This window comes from Falco peregrinus, chromosome Z (assembly GCF_023634155.1).
Source record: "Falco peregrinus isolate bFalPer1 chromosome Z, bFalPer1.pri, whole genome shotgun sequence".
Taxonomy (NCBI): Eukaryota; Metazoa; Chordata; class Aves; order Falconiformes; family Falconidae; genus Falco; species Falco peregrinus.
This window is the reverse complement of record NC_073739.1, coordinates 36,730,297-36,746,968: the sequence shown is the minus strand read 5'-3', so window position 1 is coordinate 36,746,968 and position 16,672 is coordinate 36,730,297. Positions and strand designations below refer to the sequence as shown.

The following is a 16,672-nucleotide window of genomic DNA, read 5'->3' as shown; positions in this document are numbered from 1 at the left end:
TCTTTCTGAAAATATTGCTTAAAAGAAGCATCTCCTTACTAGGTCACACACCCAAACACAAACGCAATTATCAAAACATGACCTATTTCTGAAAAGCGAAAAGTAGAACACATTTTAAATGAGATTACAGCATTAAACTTGGATACAAAAAAGAAAAAACAAAGTGGAAGATTGGAAATATTGTTCCCTGGCTATATAGCATTCTACAGTGGCAAATAATAATTTGAAAATTGTTTCCTCTCTTTAACGATCTCAGAACATTCTATTCTGGTTGTGCTGGGTAGGAAATAAATCATTATTATTTCCAACACACAGAATCATTGCAATAATCAAATGCAAATACAATGTCCCACAAGTTCTACAAAATTACATTCTGGAATGCCAGATAATTTCTTCAGAACAAAAAAAGAAGAACTGAGAATTTCTGATGCTGCAAAATTCATGTTCACTTCTATTCATAAGGTATCACACAACATGACATCATGTTCACCCATATAATCTAATCTCATTTATAAAATCCACTGTTTTATATTCTCTACTGATTCCTGATTTAGGGAACCACCTTTTAGATTGCTCTGCAAAGACCCTTCAGAAAAATGTTACATCCATCCTATAAATACATGTACTGTTAGCATAATGTGTTCAAAACCAGTATCTCAAATGTCCAAACATACACAATATGAAAACTGACCAATAATAGTAGAAGTGGTATCTCAATATTATTCTCTAATCCTGTAAAAAAAAAAAAGCCTTTAAACTGAGAGATGGTCAAGTATCAGGTAACCATTAAAGAACCTTCTAGTGACTGTTTTGTTTAGTGTTTTAAAGCAGAAATGGCAAAATGGGGACAGGGAGGGAGTAAGGATGGAGTGAGAAGGGGGAGAGAAAGAGAAAGAAGGGGGAGGGGAGAGAGACACTCATTCCACCTAAGCAAAAGTTTTGTTACAGTATCGGGTAAGGGTTACATACATTCAAATTCTTTCTCTTTTCCAACCTGCAGCATGTTTAATTGCTATTATTGCATCCCCTGACAAATGTTCCTATCAAGGTACTTCAGTGACTGTTCTGGTTTCAGCTAAAACAGAGTTAATTTTCCTCTTAGGAGCTGGTACAGTGCCGTGTTTTGGATTTGGTTTGAGAATAATGCTGATAACATACTGATGCTTTTAGTTACGGCTAAGTAATATTTATACTGAGACAAGGACTTTTCAGTTTCTCAGGCCGTGCCAGCGAGAGGGCTGGAGGGGCACAGGACATTGGGAGGGGACACAGCCAGGACAGCTGACCCGAACTAGCCAAATTCCATACCATGGGGTGTTATGCTGAGTACATAAACTGGAGGAGGAAGAGGGAAGGTGGGGACATTCAGCATTATAGTGTTTGTCTTCCCAAGTAACCGTTATGTGTGGTGGAGCCCCGCTCTCCTGGGGATGGCTGAGCACCTGCCTGCCCATGGGAAGTGGTGAATGAATTCCTTGTTCTGCTTTGCTTGCGTGTGCAGCTTTTACTTTACCTATTAAACTGTCTTTATCCCAACCCCTGAGTTTTCTCACTTTTACCCTTCCGATTGATTCTCTCCTCTATCCCACTGTGGGGGGAGTAAGCAAGCAGCTGTGTGGTGCTCAGTTGCCAGCTGGGGTTAAACCACGACAGTGACCTAGATTCTCCAATATTAATTCCACTTACTCACAATTTCATGCTTCTTTCTTAAGAAAGAGACTAGAGATCAATGAAGGAAAGCACTCACACTGGCTTCCTAACCTGCAAGTAATTCACTATTAGCATAATGATCCACTATAAACCTTTCAGATAATACTGAAAATTTGCTTACATATTCAGTAGTTAAATACTCTCACAGGAGCCTTAATGAAGTTCAAGACAATCAAACATTTGTCTTAAACTCTTTTCAACTCTGAAGGAAATCAAAGCATCAAACCACTGTGTATATTTTCCAGCTATTCTGTACAGACTGCTGAATTCAAATATTTTTTTTTTACTTCAGGAATTTTTTCACTTAAAAAAATAAAAATAATAAAATTGAAAAAAACAAAGATCTCCTGATCATAGGAAGATCTTAAAACCAGTTGCTCCTATTTAAAAGTTAAGAGCAGCTCAGAAAGCATTTTCAGTAACTTCAGTCTAAGGCTGAAAAATTTTCTCTTAGAGGTAAGGAAGCCTCTCAAAAAGCTTATGAACTAATTGAAACAACTTGTTGCCTCTTGCTTGGCATTCCAATAAAAGGACAAACACCAGCATGAACAACAGGATCAGCTGCAGGAAATTCAGTATCTATGCACTTCTAGGTATGTTCCTGATTTTATCCACTTGAAGAGCCTTGAGTCTCTGCTTCGCTTCAAAGACAAGGCATTAATTCAAGGACACAGGCATCTCCATGAAGTACCTAATCAAAGACCCATCCTTCAGTAGTCTGTCATTTATGTCCAAAAACATACTGGTTTCCACTCAACATTCTGCCCAAACCAAGATCTGACCCAATGTATTTTTAAGAAAATGCATCTAAAAACATTCTCTAAAAAATTATTCTTCAAAGTTTTGTGACAAAATTTCAAGTGATAAAATATGTTGCGTATAAAATTAAATGTATGAAGTTAATTGCTTCAAACTTGGCACACTTGACTTCTCTTTCTGACAAAACGTATCAGCAATACCCTGTTGAAAACCAATTTCATTAAAACTTATCAGCAGAATGTAGAAACATAATGATTTGATGATGAACTCATAATGTAAAATTTCTAGAGAAATAACTATACTTAAAAACTGGTATAAGTCAATTAAAATCCCAAACTAGTAACAGGTTTTACTACTTCGGAACAAGTGCAATACTAAACAAAATTTCAGAAGGCCTTAGCAGCTACCTTTCTATCAACAGCCGATGTTTAACATGTTTACAAAATGTAGTAAAGACTGCATTGATTATATGAACCACAGGAATGCAAAATTAAAAATTTAATTCTAAAGTACTTGGGTGTCACTGAACAAGCCATCCTTTATGAAAACAGCTGGGCATATCATCTCTTATTTCAGTTAAGACTCAGCCTTTTCTAGCATTCTAAAAAAAAAAGTCCAACTCAATTAGGAACATTTTACAAGAAGTAATGCACCATGATTCATATTTATCAATAGAAATCGCAGATATCCTACTACCTGTCAAGAATTAACCCTACATGTTTATTGTCATTCCTCTGATCTAAGCCTTCTCAGGTTACAGTTAAAATAACATTGTCCAGAGGAGAGGTTACATACCCATTTCATTAATAGTTGCTCTTGCTTTTGAGACAAAAGAACTAACTTCACTTGAGTGCATTTTTGCTCTTTCTTTAAGGTCAGCACCTGTAAGTCACATTTCACACATGTTAGCAAGCTGTATACAGTACTGTAAATACATTTTCAAAACTAAAATATTCCTGCATTCCAAAAAAAAAAATTAAGTCTACTTTGAGACAAGGACAGTTCAAATTAGTCATATTCATTTTCCACAGATTTCAAGGAAAACATGGACTGTTTATCAAGGAAAAACTAAAACAAAAAAACCCAAATGAACAACACCAAAAAATCAAATTACCCACCACCAGATTTTCACTAAATATATTCTTCCCAGTGACATTTCTTCTTCTCATATTAAAATAGTTTATGAACAATAACATTTATGCTATTATTTCATCAGATACTGTGTCACAAAGTCTGATAAATATGTTTTTTTCCATATTGTGCCCTTATTATTCTTTTATTGGTAGACCATAAAATACCTACAGTGCATGTTTTTTCATTAACAAACTATAGTTATCTAAATAAAAAATTCTACAGTAGACCTAGTACCATTTTTCTACTCACTTTACTGAAATGTATTTTTAAGTATGTTACATACCGTATTTTTTGTCAAATTTTAGCATTTTTGGGGAGAACAATTTTATTCTATTTCTTCATGCATACTCGAGAATAATTACGTTTCAAAAGCACACTAACTAGAGATGCTTACAAAAATGTGTTTTTAAAAATTCACTGATATGCAAAACCAACATTTTTCTCTCATGTGTAAAGAAAAATAGAAACAGATAGCAGCAGCAGTAGTAGTAGTAATAATAATAATAGCCAGGTACAGAGTAAGACAGAAAGTCCGTAATTCTTAAAATAAAAAAGACATTAAGATGACAAAATCTGCACATACACATTTATTCTCCAAAGTGCAACATTTCCACTGCAACTTCGTGTGTATTTTTTTCCATTTGCTAAACATGAACCTATTATGTTAGTCTCTTGGCATATGTCTGAAAAGCCTAAATAAGGTATATAATCAATGCAAAAAAAAGTTTTATAAATACTATGCGTTCAGGAAAATGCATTGGACTTGGGTTAAGCTAAGATTGTAACTCTGAATTTTAAAATAGGCAATTATAGGCTCCCCCTTTTACCTTTCTAGACTTAATTCACGACAGACCCTCTTGTCCCTCCTCATCAAACATAGTTTTAGATATACTTTTGTTGAAGGCATTAGCTGAAACTCACAACTCTAGATCTGTGAAAACCAGTATCTCAACGTGCTATTTTCTGATAGACATCCAGCTGCTGTTTTAAGGTAACACGCCCAATAAAGCCGCTCTACATCTCTCCTCCTACTTCCATCATAGCAAAACTCCTCATTTTACTAAGACTTTTGTTCTCCTTCTATGCATGTAAACATAAAAACAATGAGGCATCAGTTCTGATTGCATTTGCATGATTCCCACTAAATAATGTAAAGTTTAATTTACGCTATCAGACACCTTGCCAAAAGCTTCCAAACAACCTTCTAGGATATGCCTAACTGAAGAGAGTATGACAGGGCAGTTGAGCAGGCAGTACAAAACAGGAGTCACTGTGGTCAGTAACTAAATGCTGCACTGCAGCAAAAGTGCCATTGCTGCCTTACTAATTCACAATCAATACACACAGAAACCTTGCCAGGAACCTGAAAAGAAAACAAAATTGGCATCTGTAAATCTGGACAGAACTCTAAATTATACAAAACAGCAAGCAACTTTCAAAATGCATTTATGTATAGGTTTCTGTAGCTGAAGTGAGCTTTATAAAACTTAAAGACAAAACCTGCTTTAAAAGCTGTATCTCCAGGTGTGCAAATTAAAAACTATCAGTTCTCTGATACCAGTTAATGTCCAAGTGTAACTTCTACAACTCTGTCCAAGTCATTGCCTATATAATAAAAGAAGAAATGGTGTGCTTTACGAACAAGAAGACTGTGTGGCTGTGCAATCCGAGTCAAAACTTCCACACACTGAAATCCTGCTCACTGGGCATATCCTTGAAGAGTATACAGAGAAAACTCCAAAAGACAGACACCGAACTTAAAAAAATACCTCTAGTACTGCTAAGAAAATCTACTGTCAAGATAACACTAAAGCAATTTTTAGATTTTGATTTTATTCAAACTCATTAAAAAATGAACTCGACAAAGAAAAACCACAACAGAACCCAACCCTTCTAAAACAAAAATACACAAACTGCAGACTTCTTCCTTCATTTAGAATATACATTTCCTTAAAGATACTTAGAGAAACCTATTAAATTTTCAAGAAAAACTTTTGTAATAATGGATTAAAAGATAGCTGCCAATTTAAAATTAATTATCTTAGTACTGTAAAAAAATTCTAGTACAATAGCTGATCTTGGTTCCTTAACCAACTTCTGTAATCTTACATTTCCCTTTTAAACTATTTCTCCCTCATAACTGTCAAGGAAATGAAAAAATTCCTTTTCCTAATCCTTTACTACTTTAGCCCTACAAAGCATAATCACAGTAACTGAAAACTTCTTCAGAGAGAAGACTTTTAGGCAGAAACCATTCGCTGTGCTCCTAACAGAACATGCACCTTGGCATCCTCTGGTTCACAGGAGATGGAACCGCCACCAGCTTAGTGCTTTTGTTCCTGTTATAAGATTCAACCACTGATCAAAGAATTCTTTGGCCCATATAGCAGAGAACTATTCACATTTCTTCAAAATCTGTTCTCAAGTCAAAAGTAGGAAAGGTTAAGTTTCTGAAGACAGCCATGAAGGGGACTGCAGGTTCAACCAGAGACTTCTGCTCTCTCAGCTACTGAAATCAAAGATCCCTCCTCTCATCCTAAGTTTCCTACTTTAAAGTATCTGAAAATAGTATTTGCTCAACTGCCGAGAGCAACACAGTAGTTAAGCTTTTCAAACTACAAAACCTCTCACAGAATGACCCTCTGCAACTTTCCCATGGGCCACAGCTGAAATCTGCAGACGGGTTTGGCCTCTCTGCTTCCCCACATCCAGATCCAGCTGGCCCCAGGGGCTGCACGACGGGTCTGTGACCCCGCACCACAGTGGATGTGGGGCGCTCCAAGCCCTTCCACCCCAGGGTGTAAGAAAGGGGGAACCTGAGCTAATACTGAGCTGAGGCAAACTAACTGCTGCAGATCTGACTGTACACTGTAATTATGTCCCCACATCCATCTGGTTTGTACTGAAGCATGAATCATTGTTTTGTCCATATTACACTGCCTGGTTTCTCAGTGCTTTGTCCTGCTAATTGATTCTCACCCACTCAGAAACATAGCAAAATCCAGTCAAAACTAACTGTGGTTCCAGGGGTCATGGTCCCCAGTTCTCACCCAATTCTGCTCCCAGCACTTTATGAACTCCCTTTTAAAGACCACAGAGTCCCACTTTCAAAGTAATAGCTGTTGGTACAGGACAAAAAGAGAGGTGCAACAATGGAAGACTACATTGCCAGTGCATTGGCCACTTCCTCCTACAGCTACGTTGGGATCAAGGCATGTACTCCCCACCCGTGCGTAAACTCTTCTTGAATCAACTTAATTCACAGAAGCATCATTTCCAAAGTTACAAAGCAAACTGGTAGGAGAGAACTTCCCTGTACACTTCCGATGAACAGTGCTATTTGCAAAATATCAGTACGAACAGCGGTCTTTTGGAGGTCTGCTGAGCAGCAAGTACATAAACCGGTATTCACAAACCAACCCTTGAAACTACCCTGAAGAAGATTCATGCTGTTTTAAATACTGCCTACATCTACTGAGGTTTGTTAATCCAAAAGAAAATCCCTCTTTGATTCTGATCCATCACTTTCTGACTTCCCCCCTCCAATACTAGAAGAATACAGAAAAGTTAGTTAAATTTTTTACACTGCTTTCCATAGGCATAAAAACTCTGATGTAACCAATTAACTGTCTTTGCATGTTTTTTCAACATTTAGCCACTGTATACTGTCAGCCGTCTGGAGAGTTTTTTGCCGTATGTGCCCAACTAGCATTTCACAATGATGCCAGAGAAAATGTTTATTTGAGAAAGCCAAGGACAGTCTAACAAGATAGGCGTATTGCTGTTATTCACCAGAATTTTACCACCTACATGTCCATACGACAAGGATGGCTATTTATCTTAGAAAGCACACCAAAACAAATCTAGTTTTACTGTGATTACTCTGACTCCATGCCTCCTCCCCTATTTGGGTATTTTCACACACTTTCTAAACAGGATTTATACATCATTGAAAAGTTAAGTGTTGCATTTGAGAAATTTGTTTCAATATCTTTATTTAAGCCTCACTTTCCAAATACCATAAATGCCTAGAAATTTTCTTGTACAGTACCGTTCTATACTATGCTTTTAACACATTCTTAAAAAACACACCACAAAAGCTGTAAACTAAAAAGGCAGAAAATTTAATGGTTTATACATTATACTTAAAATTTTAACTTTACTCAATAAATAATTTTATTGAAAAATAAGTCTTTTAAAAATCTGACACACTAAAATTAAACAGTGAAGTTATTTTACCAAGTGCCAAAAGGTGCCCAAAGCGCCTTTTCTCTGAGGAGGAAAGGAAGTGACACATGCACAGGCATTTGAGGCAGAATAAAGCATTACATTCTTACAGTAGCAATGTTATTTTGAGCTTGCCCTTTGATCTTGCTGAGCACAGGTTGACCAATTGTGTCAGCACACCAAAATTTTAGTAAGGAAGTGACATCTGAGAGTTTCAGAAGACACTCTTTTGCATGCTCTGTTCAATTCCTCTGTATCTTGTTGGCAAGAACTAGAAACGCTGAGAACTGCAAAGCACAGAGGCACCACTTATAATATGTTTAATAACCCAAGGAATTAGGTTAAGGAATTTATGAAGGAAACTTACAAGGCTTTCAACTAGGAGTACAAAATATGCACTACCTCACCAATTAAAAAGTTAAGAACTACCATGTACCCATAACTTATTCCCACAGAAAGTAATTAAGCAGACTGTGGATTAATATCCCTCCTTCATGCACAAAAATAAGACACTTAAGATACTGAACTACAATACTGAGGCAAATGGTCAATTTTAACATATGTTACAGATTAATTTATAACTACTACTACAAAAAAACAACATCCATTAGGGTACATGTAAATATCTTTCCTCAAAGGCAGATGTGTGGATCTCCTAGAGAAGCCACTGTAAGAAAAGCCATTTTAGCAGAAATCATTAGCAGTACCCCAATCAACTTTTATGAAGCTAGGAACACCCCAAAAGGGAGCTGTACATACATATTTGTGGACAACGCTACAGCCAACTAACTTTTTTTCTCCAAATCTCCAATAATTTCAGAAACAAAGGTTTTACATCCTGAAGTCTATTCAGGACAACTTAATTTCCAATCTTGAACAGAAACTGCCATACCTCATGAAACAACTATATTTATTTAGAGATAGTGACAAGTCTAACGTGAGCAAAACTTTCTTGAAATAGAATTAGAGTTTGCTAAATATATATACCCCAGTAATAAATAAGTTACATTACTCTGCCAGCACATATATACCTCCATAACCTTAAAAATCCTTAAAAAACCATAAAAGCATAATGTAAAGTTGATTATAATAATGTCATGATATAGATTAATTATTTTTATTTTGCTTTCAACTACTATTTTTCTGTGTCTAAAGCCATACGCTTGAAAAATCACAGTACAAAACAAAGTCAACCACTACTGAATCTCTTGGTTGTGTGAAAGAAAAAACATTTTATGCTTTGCAGACAAAATACACAGGCATTCCAGTAACAATCCCATTGCACCTCCCAGCCGAGCTAGACCCAGGCTACCCAGATCATCAATCTCTACTCATCACAGCTACTACTGATTGTATTCTTGAATAAAAATGTGTCCAGTCTGATCTATTAATAACAGACAGAATGCTTCATAAATATTAACTATTCTGGACCACCTTTAATAAAGCAAAAAAAAAATCATTACTATATATCTGTCAGAATAATAGAAAAATAATAGAAAAGTCTGGACTGGAAGAAATCTCTGGAGATCACCCAGTCTAACCTTCTGTCAAATGCACGTCCCTAGATTAAGTTATCCAGGGTCCTTTTAATACTACTGGCAAGGAAAACCACTCCTGTGTTTCATTCTTAATTAATCTTCACACAATGAAGAACTTATTTATCTTATCTGTATGGAATTCTCCTAAAGCAACTTGCATCCACTGCCTCTTCTTTTGTCACCATATACCTCATTGCAAATATGAGTACATCTCTCCTGTATCCACCAGGCACATGAAGGGCAGTCACCTCTCCCCGTTCAGCAGTCTCCAACCCTCTAATCACCTTCTGCTGGTGTACTAAGTGCTGAGTAGAATAAACACATGCCTCGATCTCGATCTACTGATGGTTCTCTTCCTGGTGCAGTGCAGGACACAGTCTGCCTGCTTTACTGCCTCAGTACAATGCTAGCTCATGTTAAACTTCCTGTCCCCTAGAACCCCCAGGTCCTTTGCAGCAGAACTATACCCCTGCCAGTCTGTCCTCAGCCTGTTCTGCCACTTCAGTTATACCATTCCAGGTCCAGGACTTCATATTTATCTTTGTTAAACTTCATGCAGTTCTCGTAGGCTTGATTTTGCAGCCTGTTAAGGTCTCTGAATGGTGGCTCCTCCTTCCCACATACCTATCTTTCCACTTTGAAGTCATCTGCAAACTCAGTGAGGGTTCAATCATACCTTTAGAGTATTTTAAAAGGTATTGAATAGCACTACCAGACCCAGCATCAACCCTCAAGGAACTCCAGTTGTGACTAGCTGACAGTTTTGACTTAAACTATTAACATTACATCATCCTTTGACCTTGGCAGGTGAGCCACTTTTCACGGTCTGTATGCCCAGGTATTTTACCAACTTCTCTACCAGGATGCTAGTGGAAAACACATTAGATTCCTTGTTAAAATCAAGGTACCCAGCATCCATCTCATCTGTCATCCACTGACCAAGCCGTTTCATCACAGAAGGCAACCAGGCTGGTGAAGCGCAATCTACCCTTGGCTGAGTTTTCCCAGATACTTTTTTGTCTTTCATTTGCCTGGAAACAACTTCCACAAACACTTGTTCCATAATTTCCCTGGAGACTGAAGTGAGACGGATTGGTCTGTAGATTCCCAAATCTTCCTTTTTGCAAACGGGTATATTTGCCCTTCTCCAGTTGCTTAGGTCTTTAATGACCTTGCAAACATGATAGATGGTGGCTCTCCATTGCACCAACTCAGATACACATGAACAGGATCTGATGGGATGTATATGTCCAACCAGTATGGAAGGACTTTAGCACAGTCCTCCTTTACTCTCGGCGGTTTGCTGTTTACTTTGTTGTTGCTTCATGGCACAGAGACTTGGGAGCTAACCTTCCCCATGCAGACCAAGGCAAAGAGAAAATGGGAGCACTTCTGCCTTTTCTGTGTCATTCGTAACTAAGCTGTCAGTACCATGCAGTAGCAGACCTACATTTTCCTTGAACTGTTACTTGGTAGTAACATATCAACAGGGTGTTTCCTTGTTATTCTTGACGCCTTTTGCTAGTTTGAGCTTCAGCTGAGCTTCTTCCATCCAAAACATACCTGAGCAATATTTTTGTATTACTTTTTGGGAGTCTGTCGCATTTTTCAAGGGTAAGGTGAATAAAAAACTCCCCCAAAAATACATTAATGGATATTTGAGAGATCAAAAGACAGAAAGAAGCTGCTGCTTTTTTTTTTTTTTTTTTTTTTTTAAGAAAGGGAATGTTCAAATCTAAATGTTTAAGAGCTACAGAACACACAAAATAAAATGTACTGAATATGCTCCAGTGTATTCCTAAATATTTTCGAGATTTAATATTCTGACTATATCAATACTTACAAGGCAGTTACTAATTGAGAACATTAAGAAATGAAACATAATTTCATTAAGAATCATAGTTTTGACTCTTGAGGTATGACAGATCTGAAAGTTAAGGACCAAGAAATGGAAAAAAACATTACTACCTACTAAACAAGGAACGAGCAATTGCTTCTGAGGATAGGCTTCTATTATGGAGTACCACTGAAAAGAAAGGTCTTACTCAAAAAGCAGTACAGCTTACTCTCTGCCTTTTCTGTTCCCTGAGATTTCATATTTTAAACTTTTAATCAAGTATGTGCATGTAACAGGTAAAATTTAAATTAAAAGATCATTTCTCCAAAGATTAATCTCTAAGAGAACAATGTATTGCTGGCAAAATACGGCTTCACATAAAAGTCTTTTTTTTGTTTTGTTTCTTACTCCTTAAGGATAGATAAAAATCTGAGATTCACATTAACTTTGCCTGTGGTGTCAAGTACCTCCAAACTTTTCAATGAGGAAGGAATCCCACGACATTTAGCTTCAGTTTCCACACAGTTTTATCCAAACTCTCTTATCTTCTTATGCTTAAATTTTTCTTCATATTTATTTTTTTATTTGAAATTAAATAGACATATTCACCACTTTTACATGGCAAGTATAACTTGGATCTCTACATTTTAGTGCATTTCATACTGGGATTTTTAAAAAGATAATGGCACTTCAGCAATTTAAACAAATTAGGTAGTAAACAAAAAACACAACAGTAAAGTCAGTAACATATAACAAAATATATTTTCAGCAAGTGCTGAAAATTTTCTTTTATAAAAGGGAATAGAGAACTCCAAAAGTTATATGTAAGTGTTCAGAACTCATGTTTTTCACATGCACAAAGTTCTTGGAAAGTCAGTACACTATAAAGATCCGGACTGAACTGAAATGAATGTAATGGTACATATGCTCATGATCATTAGGAAGAATTTTAATATATAAAGTATAAGGAACCAGAAGAGTAAAACCAGTACATTACCATAGGACCCAGCCTTAAGAGTGAATGAATATACTTAAAAGGTGGTTCTGAAGTCCCGAAGAGCTATAAACAGCCATGGGCTAAAACCACAGATCATGGCCCTGTGCCTATCTAATTGGGTTGTCTCAGTTTTTGGTACTGTTAAACACACACATTAAGGAGGTTATGATAGATTTTTCATAATTGCCTGTTAAATAACATTTTGTCTAAGAAACTAGTTAGCAACATATGGTTATTACATGGTTTTTAAAGCATCAGACTTCATAATTCACCTTTCATAACTTAGGGGTTGTCACCTACTTTCTCTATTAATCATTTGCTTTATTGAACAGCAACCATGAATCCTACTGCACACTGGTATAGACACAAATTTCTGCACACACCAACTGAACTAAGAAAAATTTATTTACATGTAACTTTGGTAAAAAGCAAGGTGTATTCTAAATTTCAAAACAAAATGAGAAGGATGTTGGCTGCAGTCGTCTTAGTCAAGGGAAAAACAATTTTGCATGAAGGATGATACGTATGTTCCCTACACAAGGAAGTAAATAAAATGAATAAAATCATTTAATTTCTATGTAAGACTTTATATTCCTGAAGTTCTCTAAATATGGATATATTAAGTCAAAAATGATATTGATATTCTTCCATATAAGATTTGCTGTCATAATTTATTAGCGTGACTTGGATATCAGTACTTTTTGCGTATATCCCCTCTGAACAGAAAAGTTCCTGAGAATCCTCAAACTGTGAAGAACAAACAAAATGTCTGCAATACCTGTATATCTGAGCCTTTGGCAGGATGCCAGTCCTGAGCATGCCCTCTGGAATGATGGCAGTCTTGTAGATCCACTGCTAAAGGTTATCTCATATCTTGCAATAATTTACACCCAGATCAGCACATTTAAAGCACTAGCTGCTGAATCAGTTCCCATAAATGGGATATTTCAGAAAATACAACTTTTGGGGCTTTTTTTAAACTTTTTTTCTCTTTTATGCTTTTAAATTTCAAGCCTTCCTTAAAGTCTAAGGTGCTAATTCAGACAGGTTCCTCCTCAAACCCAGGAACCCGGAATATAAACAACCCTAACTTTATTATATAAAGTTCTACAATCCCTTTTCAATGCCTACGCAAATTCAGACCAGATAGAAATTAGTCAGCTGACTCTTTTGCCATCCTGTCTAACTCTACACCAACAATATTGTCTAACACCCAACAATATTCCGCCTGTTAACCTTTTCTGCACCAACAAAAAAAAAAAAAAGGTAGCTTATACCTTACATGCCTTTCCTGAATTCATCTTCACTTGCGGAAGGGGGCGGGGAGGGGAAGAATCATTATAAGGATCCTAATCTCACCTCTTAAAAACAAAGCCAATTTTTTCCCGAACACTAGCTGATTTTCTTTGTGACACTTCCACCATCCAACAACTGCCTTAGTCACCCCCTAGCCTCTTACAAAGCCAAAATATTGGGAAACTTATCACAACAGGGCTTCCTTTAGTTTCCTCCATGGCACATGAAAGAACACCAGTACTGGTGAAAGAACAAGAACAGGACAGCTACGTGTTTCTGAAGAGTAAGTTAAGACAGTATTAACTTTGATTCTGTGCTATGCTTCACTTCTAGTGACTTCTGCCAGGCTAACAAATCAGGACTAGCAGAGGACACAGTCATAAAGACATTATCCCCGTCTCTCAGACAGATACAGAGTTAGTGGAGAAGATCCAAAAGACGGTGGTGGCAGCAGTGAAGGCCACCTGGTAAGTGGCTAGGAACCACAAATACAGACTTGTCGAGCAATCAAACCACGACAAACCTGTTTGTGCTGATCTTCAAACACTCGCCCATACAACAGCACAACTACTTAAACATGGCAAGACTGTAAGTTTACATCTCACATCACGGTAATGATAAATACTGTAGTTTAATAAAAAGCAATGTATGTTTCAATTATTATTCAATACAGAGGGGTGTTTTAACAAAAAAAAAAGGTAATGCTACTTCCTATACCACTTGTATTTCTATGTTATTTCCACAATAAGCATTACAGAAGTACTTCTTTAATCCAGTCATTCTGCTAGTCTGAACATCCAACTTCCTCAAACCACTTTCCATTTTCAAATTCAACCTTCACTAAGAGAACTTCTCATCATGCCTATAACATGATGTGCATTTACTTTCTGGTAATGACACATGACTGAATTCTTATATAGAACAACAAAGGTCAAATGAGACAAGCATAAAAGCGGCATTTTTTACCCTACTATTTACCTCCAAACTAATGGTGGAATCATTAATTGTGATTTCTATGCATTATAAATCTTTCATTAAGAATATCCTCTGAAGAGATCAGCACCAGAGCCTTGGTTTTTAAACAAAGAACTAAAAGTAACTTCAACAGAATAGAACATATGCCTATTTTAACACCACTACTACCAAAAAAAAATAGCATTAATGTAGCATCACATTTCATTTGTATCAGGTGCAACAGCTTTGCTGTTGCAAATACCTAATCCCTATGATGACAAAGTAATACACAATATTCTATCTTTTGATTAATAAGCAGGCATTCCTAAAACTTGCTAGTGGTGAGATTCTTCATCCTTCTTCTTCAATCTTAAATGAATAGTGACACTCAGACTGAACAATCTCAATAAATAGTACTAAGCCTCTCAACTCAAAGAAATACAAACACACAGAATTTTGAGCAACCAGATGTTTGTTCCACTTTGATTTCTAATAAATTAAGTAATCAGAAAAAAAGGGACATCTTTCATTGCACTTTTACAGATGACTGACTCAAAACTTTTGCATATACCATATATCTGACCACTGCACATATGGGGCTTTTTATGTTAAAAGGAATTGAAAGTGCTGGGTTACCTATTTTGATTAGTAATAATTACAAAAATAGTTACCTAACTGTACACCCAGTTTCATGAGCTGTAAATAAAAAAGGAGGAAGTGTGTTATGTGGTAAAAAAGAGAAAGTCACAATCTCTTCTAAAGAAGTCGTGAAGTCAGTATTCAGGCATAAATACTATTAAAGAAAGGAGAGTTTTTCCTAAGAAAAACCACAATTTGATCTCTTGTATCACCTGAATGTAGTTGAAGGCATCAGTGAAAGCCCCTTCTGCTTTTTCATTACCCTCCATCCCATCCCTTAACGTGAAAGGCACCACCCAGTATCTCTAGCTCCCTTTTCTTCAATGATCAGTATTAGTCATATCGATATATTCATGGGAAACTTCCAGCAAGATTCAATGACAGTGGACTCTGTGCTGCTATGCAGGAAGTGATACTTTCAGTGGAACATCTAAAGAAGCCGGTAAATAATCCATGTAGCATATGAAAATAAACACACCTTGTGAAAAATATCTGTAACAATAATCATGACTTGTTGCCTCCCAATTACAAGATGATCACTCTCTGCATACAGCAGACTACAGACAAACTTGAGTACAGATTCTGAAGTAATGGCCTTAGAAAGATTAGAACAGGTTACTGAGGTTGACTGAGAGTCTTTTCAAGCTATAGCAGGTGAGAAGAACAAGGACTTCTGTAAGAAAACTCAAAAACGAGAAGAAAAGCCTTCAAAGTAAAAGATATGAGCTCAGCTTTGGCCATCTTAAATCTACTCAGAAAGCTCAAATCTTGAACTTAAAAAAAAAATAAATTTAAAAAAAGCATTAAATTCACTGGCATTCCTGTACAAACATCTCTGGCTCATATTAATACTGGGCCAGCACTCAAGGCCAAGGTCTTGACGTTCCACACAATGCTGTGTGAAAGTAAGGACAAGCATTTGAGTCATGAGCAGGAACATCTCTTAATAATGCTTTGTTCACACAGAAGTCAGACAGGAAAACAGCAACTGCAATTCCGTTTCTCATAAACACCAAGTTAAGTAGCTCACAAGCAGTACTTTCCCTTATTCCCAGTGTTCCAAAAGGCTTCAGACTTAGAAAAATAAATTAAATGCTTTGCAAATAGCGAAGTTTCCCAACTATTGAACATGTTTCAGCATCAATGTTGCAAACTCATTTCTATTTCCTAAGGATTTGTTATTTTAAAATACTTCTGAGATATTTGATCTCTTCTATTTTTAAAAGACCATTCAATAGATTTGTCACCAAATTGCTTCAGAAAAAGAAAGGAGGTCTGACATCGGAATATTACCTGCCATCTGGAGGGGCTTCAGAAATCATACAGATTAGTGGTATCTGAGCCCATCCACATGCAGTCAGGAAGTTCCAGCTGGTGACAGGAACTCCACAAAGAAATGTTAAAATATGAACAAGAGATTATTCTAGACCTAAATTCCTCATATTCTACAAAAAACTGCTGTTGCACTACTAACATGAACTACTGACATTAAGCTGGAGAACACTGATAGGCATCGTAGACAACTACAAATCTGCAAGTTTTTATCATTAAGTAGCTTTTGTTTTTTGCCTAAAACAGGCA

At 36.5% G+C, this 16,672-nt stretch overlaps 1 protein-coding gene across 6 annotated transcripts in view; it reads right to left on the bottom strand.

Annotated features, from left to right (window-relative positions):
- The window catches only part of AUH (AU RNA binding methylglutaconyl-CoA hydratase), a 114,938-nt gene that overhangs the window by 75,930 nt on the left and 22,336 nt on the right, over positions 1-16,672 (bottom strand). For 4 of the 6 annotated variants that reach the window (XM_055790505.1, XM_055790502.1, XM_055790501.1 and 1 more), the window contains exon 4: positions 3,265-3,351. The exons of the other annotated variants lie outside the window; for them this stretch is intronic. In XM_055790505.1, the coding sequence (XP_055646480.1) occupies positions 3,265-3,351 (87 nt within the window). The remainder of the gene's footprint in view (positions 1-3,264; positions 3,352-16,672) is intronic. 6 annotated transcript variants of the gene reach the window in all.